Source organism: Apteryx mantelli, chromosome 9 (genome assembly GCF_036417845.1).
Source record: "Apteryx mantelli isolate bAptMan1 chromosome 9, bAptMan1.hap1, whole genome shotgun sequence".
In the NCBI taxonomy this organism is placed as follows: domain Eukaryota; kingdom Metazoa; phylum Chordata; class Aves; order Apterygiformes; family Apterygidae; genus Apteryx; species Apteryx mantelli.
Genome location: NC_089986.1, coordinates 17,492,702 through 17,508,340, shown reverse-complemented (window position 1 = coordinate 17,508,340; position 15,639 = coordinate 17,492,702). Strand labels below are relative to the sequence as shown.

Genomic DNA, 15,639 nt, shown 5'->3' with positions numbered 1-15,639 from the left:
GCAAGTTGTTTATAAATCTGTGCAATCCTCTCCACTTAAAAGAACAAAAAACATGGAGCTCACAAAATAATCTGCCAAAGATTTCCAGCAAGCAAATGGACAAGTTGCAGGAGGCAAGGGAAAAAAGGTTTGGGAATTGGAAGTGTAAGAGGAAAACCTCCATTAAACATATAAACACGCATGCACACTGACACAGAAAGGCTCAAATATTAAAATTCTCCAGGGAGAGCAAAGTAGTTACCTCCGACAACATGGCCTTAATCTAAGGCATAGGCCAGGAAGATACTGGAAGAGAAATGGCACATAGATGCATTTGAGTAAAATTATTAAGCTATCCAATTACTGAAGCCGGCCTTTGGATCACAAGATGGGGGAGACAGAGAGGATACAGTTTTCCACAAAAACAGACTGGATTTAGCTTGCCTTGATGTCACATGAATGTTCTCCATCACTGGAGAGATGCACTAAAATGCAATACAACTGAACAGGTGTTTTCAGTCTGGAAACCTCCTCTTAAACGTTCCTCGTTTCTGTGGTTTCGATGTGCGACAGAGTAAGCTAAACTGAGCAGTAGCAGTCAGAGTGACACTAAACATCCCTAACTAACCGCAGACTTCTGATCCAATTTCCATTACCAAAGACTAACTGGAAAAAAAAAAAAAAAAAACTTGTTTGTTTTTTGAATTAAAGCTTTCAATATGCTTGTTTATTCCCGAAGACAGGCAATTGACCCCATGGACAAACATCTAAAATGTGTATGAGTCCTAACTCACTCCTGCAGCTTTCCCATCCACTTTCAGTTCCCACAGAGACTGGAACCAGAAGGCAACCAGTAGCCAAAACTGAGGAATTTTTCTCAACAAATTCTATTTTAGTTCTTTGTGCACCTCTCCTAAAGTATGTAGTAAGCTACAAAATCCGTGTTCTGAGACTTCTACAGTAACCTGAATTAGAGAAAAAAAATGAATAGATAATTAGCAATTTGCTCAGTCTTCCCATCCACCCTGTGCCCATAAAAGGGGAACATTTCTGTGCCTAGAAAAGGAATGGGAAGTCCTGTGCTACGCTTTCAACACAGATGCTTGCACACCAGAATCATATCCTGGTGAATGCTCTCCAGCATGTCACCAGCCCTGTTTACAGCACATGCAATTTTACTATCGTTGCCCTGATAAGCGTATTTACTACAACAAGTTTGAGTCAGCAAAAGAGGACAGCAGTGGCCAGAGCCATTCAAATGTACCCAGAGCAGCTGGCAGCGTGTGAAGGCATGAGCCACAACTGGGATTCAAGATCCAGAATTTCTCAGAACTTCATAAGACTGGTAAAGATTGGAGGAATAAAACTCTACACAGTAACTAATAATAGACTGTAACTACACAACGAACTTCATGTAATTTCTCTAACAGATGAATTACATTTCTGGAAGATATCCTGGAAAATGTAAAATACTCTATGATATCTTCTGAACAAGGCAAAATTAACTGAAATACAAACAAATGGCTGATTTAAAGCTTTTTGGAAAATATCTTATTTTTAGATTTCAGTTCCTCCGTTTCCTCCATAAAACTATATGATATATACCAGTCTGAGTTCCCAATTAATTCCAAAGCTATACAAGAATTTTTAAAGTGAAGGCCTGGGTTGAAGCCCACAATAGCACAAAAGCATTCAAAAAAAACTGAAAAGGATCCTTGGCCTACACAGTATTGTATGGTGTCATTGTTTCAAGAGACAATCAATTCTCTTCTCATGCAGTTTCCATGACTTTATTAAAAGCAATTCTTCCATAGGTTTCTAAGTCATATTGAAGTTATATAGATACCGACAGGGTCACCTATGCTGTTAAAAGCAGCTTCCTTTCCCCATTTATACTGACTCAGACATTACATGCAAAATTCCAAGAACTGCTAACCCAGTTGAAAAGTTGAAATGTCAAAGATCACTTTCAAAATCCAGATTCCTAGCATAACATGAGCTTGCATTTTACTTATCACTCAGGAAAGTATTAGACTTCTCAAAAGGAAATGAAAGTTTTTTCCAATAAATAAGAGTTATAGCCCAAAGTTAAGATTCTAAATCTAATAAAACTTTTGAAAATCCATACTGTGAAAAGAAGTCAAACAGTTGCAAATAGGAGAAATCCATCATATGCAATACAACCATGATTATAAGATATCTATGTACATATACTTAGCGTAAAATTCAGCAACAGACATAGAAGATCGTAAGTATACACTGGGATAAATATGAACTTTAAACATACAGAGCTACACAGCGTCAGTTTATACGATGTGTGTATGGTCAAAGAACGTAGCAAGTCAACAAGAATTTCTGATCAAGTAAAATTTTTTGGCATAAAGGGGCAAAAGAATAGAACCATATCACAGCCAGGTGGTTCCTTCCCCCCAAAGGATTCTTGAAAAACATGAGGATGTGCAGAAATAGCAAGCATAGTCTTATGTCTCAGGAAAGAAATGTGCGTCACTCTCCAACAGGGAGAAAAATGACTTACTCAGAGAATACTACTTCATATTGAGACGCTCTGATTTTTTTTTTAATTTTGATTTTTATTTTATAAAGATGACTTGTGTTCCACAGGGAACATTTTGCAGCATGCCTCTACCAATCCCTCGACTGCTTCCAAGAGATACAGAATGGTTTCAACATCCATTAACAATAGCCATGAATACCCTTTAAGATTGGATCCTCTGCAACTTAACACTATGGTTGGACTGCTGTTAAAAAATATCCATGGAGGAGAGATGAAATATGCTCGAAAGAACCTCATTAAAGATAAGGAAAGTGATAAGAGTTAAAATAAAAGATGAAATTAGAATTAACAGATAGCAAGTTAAGAAAAAGGTCATGGGTTGTCCAAACACATAGAGCATATTGACTATTTCCTGCACCAATACATATTTATTCATGAGAGAGATGGATTTGTTAGAGCCAATGCTTCTAATTAATCTTAAGGGCTATATTCTGAAAGAGTAGATCAGTCTGTTTCCCCTTATATTACAAACTTCTCATTAATCAGTGTGCTTCAATACAAAATGCCTTACTGCAAAATACAAACCACAACCTAAATATTTATTTAATTTCCAAAAAAGTACCAGATTCTTCTTTTCGAACTGTTAACAGACTTGTACCTTCTGCACTTTAAAGGAGACGTATTAAATTAAACTAAAGCAAAGTAATAACAGACGTCTACCTTTTTGATGGTATAAGCACAGTTATTCCTGAGGTAAAGAAGGTGCGCAGGCACCACCTCTGCTACCAGCTGATCCTCAAAATGGTTCAGTTTGCAGAGAAAAAGAATTACTGCTGCTTTTAAACTGCTGCAAGCTGCCCTGGCAGTTTATGATCACAACTGAAATGTATGATTATCAGGGATCACCCAAATGCAGGGGTGTCCATGGATACCCCTACCTGCTTTTCTTCAGGTAGTTTTGGAGACCTTGCTGAAATGACAGAGCAGTAGATACTGGTGACAAGACTCCCAACACCATTCCTAGCCACAGAACAGGACTAGTAAAGGTAGAAATCTTTCAGAAGCTGTATACAAAAAGACATATGGAATGTATAATTTTCCAGGTTCAGATCCTTCAGAATAGCTAGCACCATTGCAACTTCCTCAATAACAATAAATGTTGCCTGTCATAGGGTACTCTCTCTACTCCTGCTTTTTAAAGGAACTGGATTAGCAGAAATGCATGTTTATGTTAAACAAGTGTTGCTCTGAGTTTTCTCGTAACACAGAACTTGTACGAGATTAGCACTTGCTAATACATTCCCCCCAAACAGGATACTAGAAGTATAATTTTGTTAATTTTTCTGTTAACTGAATCCAAACTGAGTGTTCTCTAAGACCTAAAAAAAGTAATTACACCATTAACTTTCAAGTTTTATTATTCTGAAAAGTCCTCCACAGTATGATTCCATTTATGAAGAGGTGAACAGTGTTTCAACAACTGTGCATTTAGAATCTGAAGTCTGTTATGAAAACAGTAAAGATTTCTCATGCAAAGAAACTCTCTCTCCTTTTAATTAGCAGCCCACAGGGATGCTAGCAGGCACGTCCCTCTTTCACATGTACTGACACAAATGAAAAGCATACTGTGTTCCCACCTACTTTTTGCTTTTTAATAATGTCATTTCTGATGTCATGTAGTTACTGCATCTAAAATGTTTACAGAGAAATAATAAACTGTTGAATGTATCCAGTTTAAAAAATAATAATAATTTGGTGTCCTGCAGCTGTACTGAAATAGAGCATCTGAATCAGTAGTAAGCAAGAGAGCAACCAAGTGTATCACCCACTGAGCCAGAAAACATACAAACAGAAACTGGATCATCACCAGGTATCCTTATCTATTCTCAAGTATTCGTGCCTGTCTTCATAGCCTTTTTTTGTCCTTTCTCTTGATGCAAGATCTGATAAACAGCTACACCACAAAAGAAATTGTAAAACAGACTTTATCTGAGTGATTACTTTCTCTGTGCGTGTGCACGTATACACACACTTTTAGACATAAAGATTAGCAATTACTCATAATATCAATACATGACTGTTCTTTAGAAAATATTTTAAAGTTGAATCTGTCTGAGCTTTTTTAGTTTAGTGGTATTGAATGTACAGTCAACAACAGCTCATTAAGACCTGTATGTGCACTCATCAATCAACAGCGTTAGTCACAAGTGCAACGCTGGCTGATGATCAGACCAGCATTCACTCGAATGAAAGATTTCCTCATTTTGATAGCTGAGCAAAACCAGATACAAGCAGCAGTAGTCTCCGAGAGATTTTTCCATCAGCTGCAATGGACTTGGAGGAGACCCTGTTTACTGAACCAGTAATTAGATAGCAAAGTAAAGATAAGACACATTCCTTAGCTCCTAGACAAGAAAAAAAATAAAATTAAATGTTTGTAAATGACATCATTGCAACGCGTGAAGCAACTTCTCCAACAAGAGCTGTCTAACTTCCTGACAAGCAGGGACCAGATTGGGTTGCAGCAGTTTATTAATGCCCAGATAGCAACTAAACCGCAAAAATCTGTTTGAGAGTGGGAGTGGATGGAGTCATTGCACAGGCTGGGTCTTGCTCAGATGCCCCGACTGGATGGCCCTGCTATAAACTGTCATCGTGGCTCTGCTTCAGAGAGCGGGACACAATTAACATCAGCTGTCTAAGTGAGAAAGTTTACTCAGCTTCTGTGTTTTAGTAGTCTTGCCCTCTGCGCCTCTCATAAATACCTATCTAGAGAAGAGCATGCTGCTTCTCAAGCTACTACTTAGCAAACCCAGCTGTTTAAACAAAAGCGGTCACACACAATACCAAACATTCCTAAAGCCTGTTTTCATATTGCTAATCTATCAATGAAACTGAGCTGTTAAGATCTGACATAATGTCTTTACTCAAGAAAGGAGAAATCAGAGCTGGAATTGGAGCTGTCCTGAAGACACGTAATTTCCCTTCATATCTTCATGACAGTTCATGTCATCAGAAGATGCTACCATCCAGATTAATCAGTTATTTCGAAAAAAAAAGGTGCCCTACGGTTTCACCATCTGGCTCTGTTCCCAGATACTGGACACCTAAAATTCTCTGATCTCTGAAATCTGTTTTTGACTGTTTAACTAGTTGAACAGAAACACAGATCAGGCAACCCTAGGAGGACAGAAACGCACTTTTCAAAGAACCCTTTCTTCTCTGTGAATGAATGGCTTAAAGCTCCACACTGGCTAGAGAAAGGTATTTGCCTCTAGCAAGTCAGTCCTTCAAATCATGAAATAGCACCGACAAAAAATTTATCCTATTCTACTTCTGACACAAAATACCGTGATGTATGTAATGTATGATGTATATTCCAAGACAATTTTAACACCAAATAAAATCCTGGGCCAGCAACTCAGGTACTTCAGTTAAAAAGTTTATGGCCCTGATTGTGATCTCACACTAAGGTATGAACAATTATTTTACAATGATATAAAACAGAACTATTAAACTGCTTGTGAGTATAGCCTAAGAAACTCTTTATTGTAGTAAAGTTTGATGCTAGCTACAAAATAAAAAGTTAATCGATCTGATTTTTATTTTTTTGCAAAAAAGTCAAAAAGCTGCAAAAGCAATTCTATCAGATATTGATTGCTTTCTGCACAGTGGGTTTCAGTGAGCATCTCTAATGGGCTGATTCATTACATTAATAGTTAGACCCATGGGTAAAGAATTAACTCTCAAAAGAATGGCACTTAAACAGCAATCTTTTCTTGTTTGTTTAGCATTTTTCTGTGCCTATTCTTACAGTTTCTGTTTGCATACTTCTCAGTGCTCAAATTCTTGTTTTAACTATAAATATTATATATGCCAGCTTCAAAAACAATATTTACAGTTACATTTGGGGAATCAGCACTGACATCAAAAAATGACATTTTTTTCATATCCCATATCTGTTCTCTAAGAAAATCCACAGTGGATCAGTAGATCTGTATCTTTTACATGGAGAAGCCTTAAGACACTTTCAAATGATAACCCCTAAGAGGTAGTGGATCAACCTGTAAAATAAAATGGTTTTCTTCAAAGTCATCCTATAAATTCTAATGTGATGTTTCAAAAGCCAAGGCAGAGTTCCACTACTTAGCCTTAATCTATTAAGGAAGTTGGCCTGTAATTACTTTGTACTCCAGCAAAAAAATAGCCATGTCTTAAAAGAAATTATACAGTAATCCACAGTATCTTTAATTTTGGTTTGAATAGAAATGGAATGAAACAATCAAATATGTTAACTGTATATTTTGTCATTAATCTAAATATTCCAATAATTAGTGGGTACCTAAGTTTCTGCACTCACACTGTTGAGTTGGAACAAATATAATTACAACATATTAAAAAAAAAAAAAAGACAAACACACACATTGAACATGAAAAAGCCAGTCTATTCTGAAACCCCCCCCAAAAAAAGACTTACTCTGTTTCTTTAGTGGACTTGTGGTTTGTTTGTTTTTTTTCCTCCCTCCTACAAATTGTAAAAGGAATTATAGCTCCTGGCAAAAAGAAAAGTCTGTGATGAACCAGCCATTTTACATGTTTAGTTTCTTCCTAACCAGTATAATCCGTATTTGGCAACTGAATTCTATTAAAGCACCTAAAGCTACTTGTGGTGTAAAACTATGCTTACAAGCATGTGTTCCTTGATGATTAAGTGTTCTTTATTCAACATAACTATGACATTCCTATACATTCCTATACACTGAGACACATTCCTACTACTGATCTGTTTGGTCAAGTTTTGCTTTGTGCTGGAGGGAACTACACTCACGGTTTAAATTAAGAAGGCACAAAAATTATTTTTCACTTTCAACTTACTCTCCTCCTTGCAACTGGTTCCTCAAGAACTATAAAAACCTGACATTTTAAATAAAAACAGAGATGTCCTTATTGTGACCATGTCTACCCTTCACGGGAAGCAAGTTCACTTGAGCAGCATGTAAAGTAATTGATATTTTAAAAGAGACTAGCAGTTCTACACAAATGGAGACAATTTGTTTATGCACTGCAATAATGCTACTCAATGGGAAAACTTAATGGTTCCCTATTAAGAGCCTGAGTCACTTTTTGCTTAAATAAGCAAAAGTGAAGGAAAAATACAAGAACTTCTAGACATAAATCATGACTCTCCAGAACTATGTAATTAATGCAAGGGACAACTGAGAAATCTGTTAACTGTTTCTGGTAAACTGTAACTGAAAACTGTCAGTTTAGATCCTGGGCAGGAAAGTCTTTCACACAAAACCTCCCCGGCTCAGACAATATGGAGATCATTCCACTGTACCTTTCCACAGTAATTTACAGAATCAAATCTTGATGATAAACCTCACACCTGCACTCTTTTTCCTGTTTTAAGTAGAAATGTATTTTACAGACAACATTTCAGTGCACTGAAATACCGCAGATACTATCTGCAGTACTGCAAATAGAAGCATCCATCACATCCACCACTGTGGTCTAACTCCACAGTCTAATTTTTTCCACCACCTTTCCACTAAAGCAAAGTCTGGCCAAAAAAAATCGTCTAAAACAACTTTTATTTTCCAACCCAGACTGGCATCATGCAGCCTCTGTATTAGGAACTACAAAGAACTCAAATTACCAACTCGGGGAAAGACTTCAAGGACAACAGTATTTTCAAGGTGAAAACACATGATGGAAGAGCAACTGCTGCTTTGCACCCTGATAGCCACGTCCACTTATTTTCAGCTAAAGTCCAACACACACAGCACTACCCACTGTTTCATTTGCTATTCGCCATCTACAAGCTGGAACCTACTGGATCTAGGCGAGCGGTCATTATACATTTGAAGCGGTGCACATGATGCCACACAAATTAATACGTATTTCCTGGGTGTTCAGGATGAAGGTGCCCCTCTGGGACACAGGTAGCCCAGATTCAATTGCCTGCCGTGTATGGTGCTGGCTAAGTCACGCGTTCTGTCTCTGCCTCCACACCTCGCCACTGAAAAGGGGGTGACGGGGCTGCCCTGGAGCCCTCAGAAGTGCCCAGAGTAAAAAGGCACCAGCCTCCTCGGGGGCTAGGGGCGTTGTAGCGCCTTTGCCTGCCTCTGTCTCCTCCTCATCTGCTGCAGTGCCGGCAGCGCTGATGTTTCCGATGCCGTATCATAGTTTTTTGGTGTAATTTTAGATTGTGTGGTGATAAGCTGGAACAAAAGTGGTACCGGTAGAGGAGCAAAGGATGAAGAAAAATCAGGAGGAGAGATGGAAGGAATCCTGGAGGGCTGTGCTTGGGGCCTCTCCTCCATCACATGGGCTGAGACTTTCCACACTTAGTAAAGAGATGGTCGAGAGGTTTAAATGACCAAATTCCCTTGTACACATACCACAGGTGCCGCAAAGTGAAAAGACTGTAAATTGCTCACTGTCAGGCACATCGATCGTTTTGACTAGGCCCAAAAAAGTCCACAGAAATTGCAATAGTATGTCCTGTATCTTCAAGTAAATCCTTGTGGTGCTAAACCAATAAGTTACTAATATTTGAAGCAAATTCAAACCAGCATTTGAACAAGATTTACCCTGAGAGAATACCAGGATGGAAGAAACAATTCTTCCTGGCCCAAACCGCAGAGAAAGCTCCTGTATTCTGCCCTCGTGCTCTGGCTGCAAGAGACCTTGTAAGTCACCCCGTAAGTTCCCAGAGCCTCCGGAAACGGGGAACGCTTTCCTAATAAACCCTCTCCATCGAAAAAACCCTTCCCACCAGCAGCCCATGCACCACGCGCGCTTTGGGAACGCACATGGGCGGCGAGGAGCCTCGGGGCCCTGCTCAACGCCCGCGAACTCCCAGCGGCTACAGCCCACAGCCCTGCGGCAACGCAACCAGGCACCGCCAAGCCGCAAACCTGCCGCTCGCTTTGCAAAACAGCTTCAAAGAACTCAAAGAAACTTCCTCCACAAATAGCCGATTAATAAAGTGGGAATATCGCTTGTGCCCGTTGCCAAGAACGGTGTTTGTTTCTAGAAGGATGACAGATTTCTCTTCCGCCCTCTCTCATCGCATTCTGCGCTGTGTTATGGAGAGAAATAGGTATTTAGCAAGCATGGCAGAGCAGAAATATTTTAATGCTGCTGTTTTAACACTGAAACTGTTGTTTCTTCACCACACAGGAGTCTGAGGACCAAACAGTTCTTTTAAAAAGTTTTCAGAATTTAATAGTATTCCTTTCTGTTATTGTTTTAAATGTTAAGCGGAGACAAAGGGGTATAAGGAGAGATTTCTGCAAACAAAGCTTGCGCCAGCCGCACTGACTGCTCATTCCTTCAGAAACAGCTACTGCCCAATTTTCTCAAACATCTTTCTTGTCATAACTTTTCTAAGCTTTTTTGAGCAAAGCAACGAAGTCTTATTAAAAAATAAAGAAAGATAGAGCTTGGCAGTCAGTTTTGGACACTCTTGTTACAGCTTGTGTCTGAAGTAAGCAACACCGGTCAACCACTTTAAAATGAGACAGGCAAGTAGCATCTCCAGAGGCTGCCTTTTGCACAAAGTTGTACAAAGTATCAATAGCCTAAAAATTAAATTCCAGATTTCTAAAATGGAGGCACACTAAAGTTTGTCCCTCTTCAAGCAATAAAACAGAGTCAAGGATGACACAAAGGGTTAAAACTGGAATTAAAAACAAGTAACACAGCAAGCGATGTCTGGGGTCGAGAAACTACTCAGGGCGCAGTTTAAGTCAGCAGTCTGCTGTGATTCAGTACAGACTACCAGTTTTTAAACTAAAAAGAATCAGGATTTTCTGTGTGACTGTATTAAATATATTAATACTTTCTAATAATGTAATTTGCATAATATAACATTTATTACTTTATAAATTACTTTACAGGCATAGCAGTCCCTATTGTTGATTTGCGAGATCACACAGCGCTGTATCTACCGCTCTGAATTAAGCGGTTTGCTTTTCACACCTTCGACCACTAGCAGGATTTCAAAGTAATGCAGCTGATATAAAATTAAAAAGTAAATCTTTGCTACGTTAGCTATTAGCTTATATCAGCTTGAGAGCCCACATTTGAAATACTTAAGTTAAAAACTACATTACGTGAATAGATAATTTATAGAAAATATAACTGTGTTTGCAGTAACTGCAATCACAACTGCCAAAACAGCAGTGCCTTACAATCGCACTGCCCTGGCTACAAAAACAGCAGCTCAACATTTTACTCCGAACATGCTGCAGTAGGCTAGACCTCTGAAGGGCAGTAATGGCTGAAACTGTAACGCTCCCTCACTCGCCCCTGACGGACTGCAAAAAACAGTGCACAGGTCAACGTTGAAAGAAAACCTTATAATGGTTAAAAACAGCTCTCTGTTAAGAAAACTGGAGAACAAGCAGTTCACTGAGTCTGGTGACACCTTTTTTTTTTTTTTTACATTAGTTATCAAGCATGGCCTCAAACTTGCCATCAAAATTAGAACTTGTTGGCAAAACCTGTTTCTCAGAAGTTTCCTTCTGCCCACTAAGAGAAAATGTAGCTAGATATTAAATAAAAAACTTGATTACACTCTTGAGTATACAAGCCAAGTACTAAAACCATTTTATTACCATTTCACGTAGTAATAATCTAGTGAGATACAATATCTAGAAATATCTATCTACAGATATCTACATCTGATAGAGAACAGATATCTACAATATCTAGAAATAGAAATTTCTAGAGTAGAAATCAGAAATATATTCTTAAAGGAACATTACAGCAAGAAATATGTTTTGGCATATAATTTGACATGCATGCGTTTGGACACCTCTCTCTGAGAGAATTTCCTGTATACATTCCTTTATTTTACATGCTGAAGATAAAATTTCCATCTTCTGGTTCCCTGAAGCTAAAGTGCCTACAAAAGGCAGTAAGCAAGTACTGAAGTCTCCAGCTCACTTTCACAAGAAGTAGCAAATTCGGTTAGAAGTTGCTAAAGCCGAAGGAAGAAGTGAATGACGGTATGCTTTCTCCCAGCCTTGGAAAAATATGTCTATCAGCACCTTATCATAGGGGAAAGGAATAAATAAAAAAGAGAGAGAGAGAGAGAAAGGGAAAAAGGCAGGGACGCTCAGTTTCCACTGGGGAATCTATACTTTTTTTTTTTTTAATAGGATTGTGCATGTATTTCTGCGTGACTCACTCCGGTGAGTTAAAATAGTTCCAGCCAACTGCTTCCTCTAGACAGCAACCTGAGGAGCTCTGCCCGGGCAGCAGTCCCACGAGAAACACCCGTGGGAGCGCCCCCTTTTCCGCAAAACCTCCCTCACTCCTTTCCCGCACCCCCAAACCCTGCTTCAGAGCCGGAGGAGACATTTTGAAGCGCGGGGTGGGGAAGGGGAAATGACAAAAAAAAGAGGGAAAGAGGCAGTGTCCGCGGAGCGCGGACAGCGGCCGCTCTTCTCTCGCCGGCGGCGGCACAGAGGGGCCGCGGGCCCCCGCCGGAGCATCCCCGCCGCCGCCGCCCGCCCCCGCGCACCCCCGCGCACCGCCGCGCCGCGCCGCGCCTCACCTGCAGGGCCGGGACCGGGGCCAGCCCCGGGGCTCCGCTCCGCCGCCGCCGCCGCCAGCGCCAGCAGCAGCAGCAGGCGCGGGGGCCGGGCGCTGCTCCCCGCCATCTTCCGCACCCGCCGGCCGCCCGCCGCTCCCCGCGCCGCCAGCCTCCCTGCAGAGTGGGGGGGGGGGGGAGAAAAAGAACAAGAAAGAATAAACGGGAGGAGAAAAAAGGGGGAAGAAGAAGGAGCCCAGCCGCCGGCGGCGCGGTGTGGTGCGGCGCTGCGGGCCGGCTCCTCCTCCGCGAGAGGCAGGAGGCGAGGGCGCCCCCCGCCGCGCCGCGCCGCCTTTTATACGGGCGGGGGGAGGACGCGGCGGCCCGGCAGCGCCGGCGGCCGAACAAGAGCCGCTTGTTGCCGCCGCGCCCGGCTGCACGCGCCGCCGCCGGGGGAGGGAGCGATGGGATGGGGATGGAATGGGATGGGGATAGGGATAGGGATAGGATGGGGCGGGCGGCCAGGCCCCGCCCCGCCCCGCCCCGTGTGCGCGGCGCTGCGCACCCCGGCGGGGTCCCCCCGCTCCAGCGACCCGCGGGCCAGAGCCAGCGGCGCTCGCCTGGGAAGCGCCCGTGGTCCTGGCAGTGCTGGCCACGTCAGGGGCTCCACTCGCTGCCTCCTGTAACACTTTGGCAGGGGTTTAATTTGCCTCCTTGGCGAGCCCTGATAGACATCCTCCCAAAAACTTAATTGCGCTCTGCAGATTGCGAGCCACTGAAGCCATCGCCATGGGAGCCAACAAAAGCAACCGAAACATGTCCCGTATGGCGATAGCGTTATTGGCGGCCGTGGCGACGCTGCACATCCCATCTTTTGGTGAATTACAGAACCGTCAATCATTCCATTGCTTTAGCGTTCAGATTTTCATAATGAAAACACAGTTCGCCTGCCTAATCTTAACACACAAAGCTGTTACACATTTTTCATTGAAGAAACACTCAGTAAAAGTCAAATCACCAAATAACTGCAGACAAGCATGATGGAGATGCAGGAAATGTACTTCCCCACCTTCCCCTTTTTTTCCTGTTGTGATACAAGGTGTAATTGAAAAAAAACACTATAAACAATAGCTTAAATGTTAGCAATTCATGTAAAATTATTAAAAAATAGATGGCAGCCTATGGAAATCTGTGAGTTTTTACCTTGAAAAATTTATTTGAGGACCAAGGGCATAATCCAAAACAAAAATTAGTGCTGAAAGCAGGATTCATGTGCTTGAGAGCCCCTTGTATAAATGTCATCTAGGCACCTCATTTTTTATCTTTAATGGCTCTATGGGTCTAACAGATGTGCTTTTTGGAGACACAGAGAAAAAAAGAGAGAAGAAGGGAACATCTGACCTTGAATAATGCAGCCATAAGAACTGGATGCTTTTGTCTGGAGCTGTAGAAACTGCACCGCACGTTACATGCCCGGATCCTTTCTGCAGTTAATTGGAAAAGTTCATTCCTTGTGGACCAGCCAGCATGCACAGCAGGGACAGAGGTACAGTAAACCAAAGAAAAAGACTATATATCCTAGGTCCCACGGGGCTCCTAGAATGGAGAAGGCCCATGAAAGCGGAAATTGTGAAATAGTGAAAGTGAACTAATGCAGTGGTGAAGCTGCACTTGCCGACATTAGGAGAAACAGAAAAGACCCTCTAGTTTTTGGGCAATTACTCATGACCTACTTTCTCCTGCCACTTCTGTCAGGCCTGCAGGGATTCACCAGAGAACAAATACCTTTTGAATGCAGACAGTATGATCATTTATGCTCACATCCATAAACAGCCTCTGCTCACCCTTCCAAGAATCAGTGCTACTGCTGATAAATAACTTAAGACTGCATAAACTGAAAGTGAACAATGTCATGACTAGGATGATATCACAAGGATTTGAATCTTAACTTTAAAAAAAAACAAGTACAAAATTCAAATAAGAAATTGGGCCTATGAAAAGCAAAGATGTTACAGCTACAGTTATAAGGTAGAAAAGCAGATAAGCAAGTATTTTGAAAGAGGTCCTAGACAGATCCAGCCTCCCTGCAGGTCCCAAACTACAGCACTTGTACCTAGAGATATAAAGAATGTGTAATTAAGAAGCTGAAAAATAAGAATGCATCAGGATGGCATTAACTCTCAAGAAACATTGAACACACTTCATACCATCATCATGAAAGAAATGACAGATTTCTTCAGTAAAGTCTGAAGGGAAAAAGGTGTGACCAGCAGGCAGCAGGACAGGAAGCAAATGAAGCTGCAGCCCTCCAGAATCCAAGGTAAAAATCAACATTTGAGCCTCACGTGCATACATGGGGCTTTGAGAACGTGACTGGCAGTTCATCTCTATCAGAAGCAGCAGCTAGTTTCACCCGAAACTAATACATAGGCCACGAAACAACAGTTAGATGGAAACCAACTGACACAAAGAGGAGGCAGCATCCCAGAGAAATCCTAAGAAGCATCTTGGTATCAAAGAGTACATGTAAACAGTGACAGTGAAGAAAGTAAAGAATTAGCAAAAGAAGGATGTAAAGAAGAAACAATGAAAGAAGAGGAGACAACTAGCAAAGATAGATTTCTAATGTTTGAGCAAAATGGGCTGAGAGAGAGAACTGTGATAAAAATAAACATAGCTTGTACCTGTAACTGCAAGTTCATTACTCAGAATTTGACTAGAAACTTTTTTATTTTCTTATCATTTTCCTTAGTCTCTTCTAAGCTAGTTTCATTTTAGACTGTTCCTAGAAAATACAAGCTTTTCCCCCAGAGAGAAAACAGGAATGAAAGCTATCCAAAGCACTGCATTCAAAGCGATAGATGTGGCCAAGAGATCTCATATCCCTAGAGGATTCACTAGGACACTGTCTGATAGAAGGGAAAATTCTTGCAAAATTTCGGAACTGAGCTCCACCAGTCTTATGGAACGCCAAAGAGCTTTATCAGGCCCTGCCTACACTGACACTTGGTTTAGAAATGTTACTTCTCTCCAGAAATACCAGCTTCAAGGACTGAATGGCCTGGTGGTTAGCAGGGTCTTCAGCTTTCCTGATGCTATTGCAAGCTGCTTCAGTACTGCATTACTATAAAACTGTGCTGTAGTTAACTATAGTTAAATCTCTGAAGAAACCAGTAGAAACTTATCCTCACACCGGAATAACATACCCTGGTTTTAATGTATTATGCAAGTTAACACTGGAAACAATTTCTACAAAGGTCCCATGAAAAAAAAGTCTCACTAATTCTTACCATTGTCACTGTTTTCCCCTTTGACATTTGACCTTATCAAACTTTTTTCATAAAGAACAAGTCCTTCCTTTTCCTCTGCAACAAGGGAATTTCTTCATCACAAATGAAACAGTTTGGCTAAGTCAGCATGGAGAAAGGGAGAGTGCCAGTTCATTATTATTAGTTGTGGTGCTCTGAGCATGGGAGCCCAAGGGACTTTCATGTCCCTCAGCTCCAGCAGTAGTGAGCAAGAGCAGAAAGGGAGCACCTGCAAGGAGTCCTCTCTTCAGGAAGTCATTTTCTATAACCTCACAGTCAGTTGCCAAGCT

The 15,639-nt window shown here is 41.2% G+C and overlaps 1 protein-coding gene across 2 annotated transcripts in view; it reads right to left on the bottom strand.

Annotated features, from left to right (window-relative positions):
• Positions 1–12,477, bottom strand: part of PLOD2 (procollagen-lysine,2-oxoglutarate 5-dioxygenase 2) — a 56,160-nt gene extending 43,683 nt beyond the window's left edge. Inside the window, exon 1 of one of the 2 annotated variants that reach the window (XM_067301841.1) lies at positions 12,066–12,477. In XM_067301841.1, the coding sequence (XP_067157942.1) occupies positions 12,066–12,171 (106 nt within the window). In that variant the 5' untranslated portion in view covers positions 12,172–12,477. The remainder of the gene's footprint in view (positions 1–12,065) is intronic. The other variant, XM_067301840.1, reaches the window with a different exon arrangement.
• Positions 12,478–15,639: the final 3,162 nt, after the last annotated feature.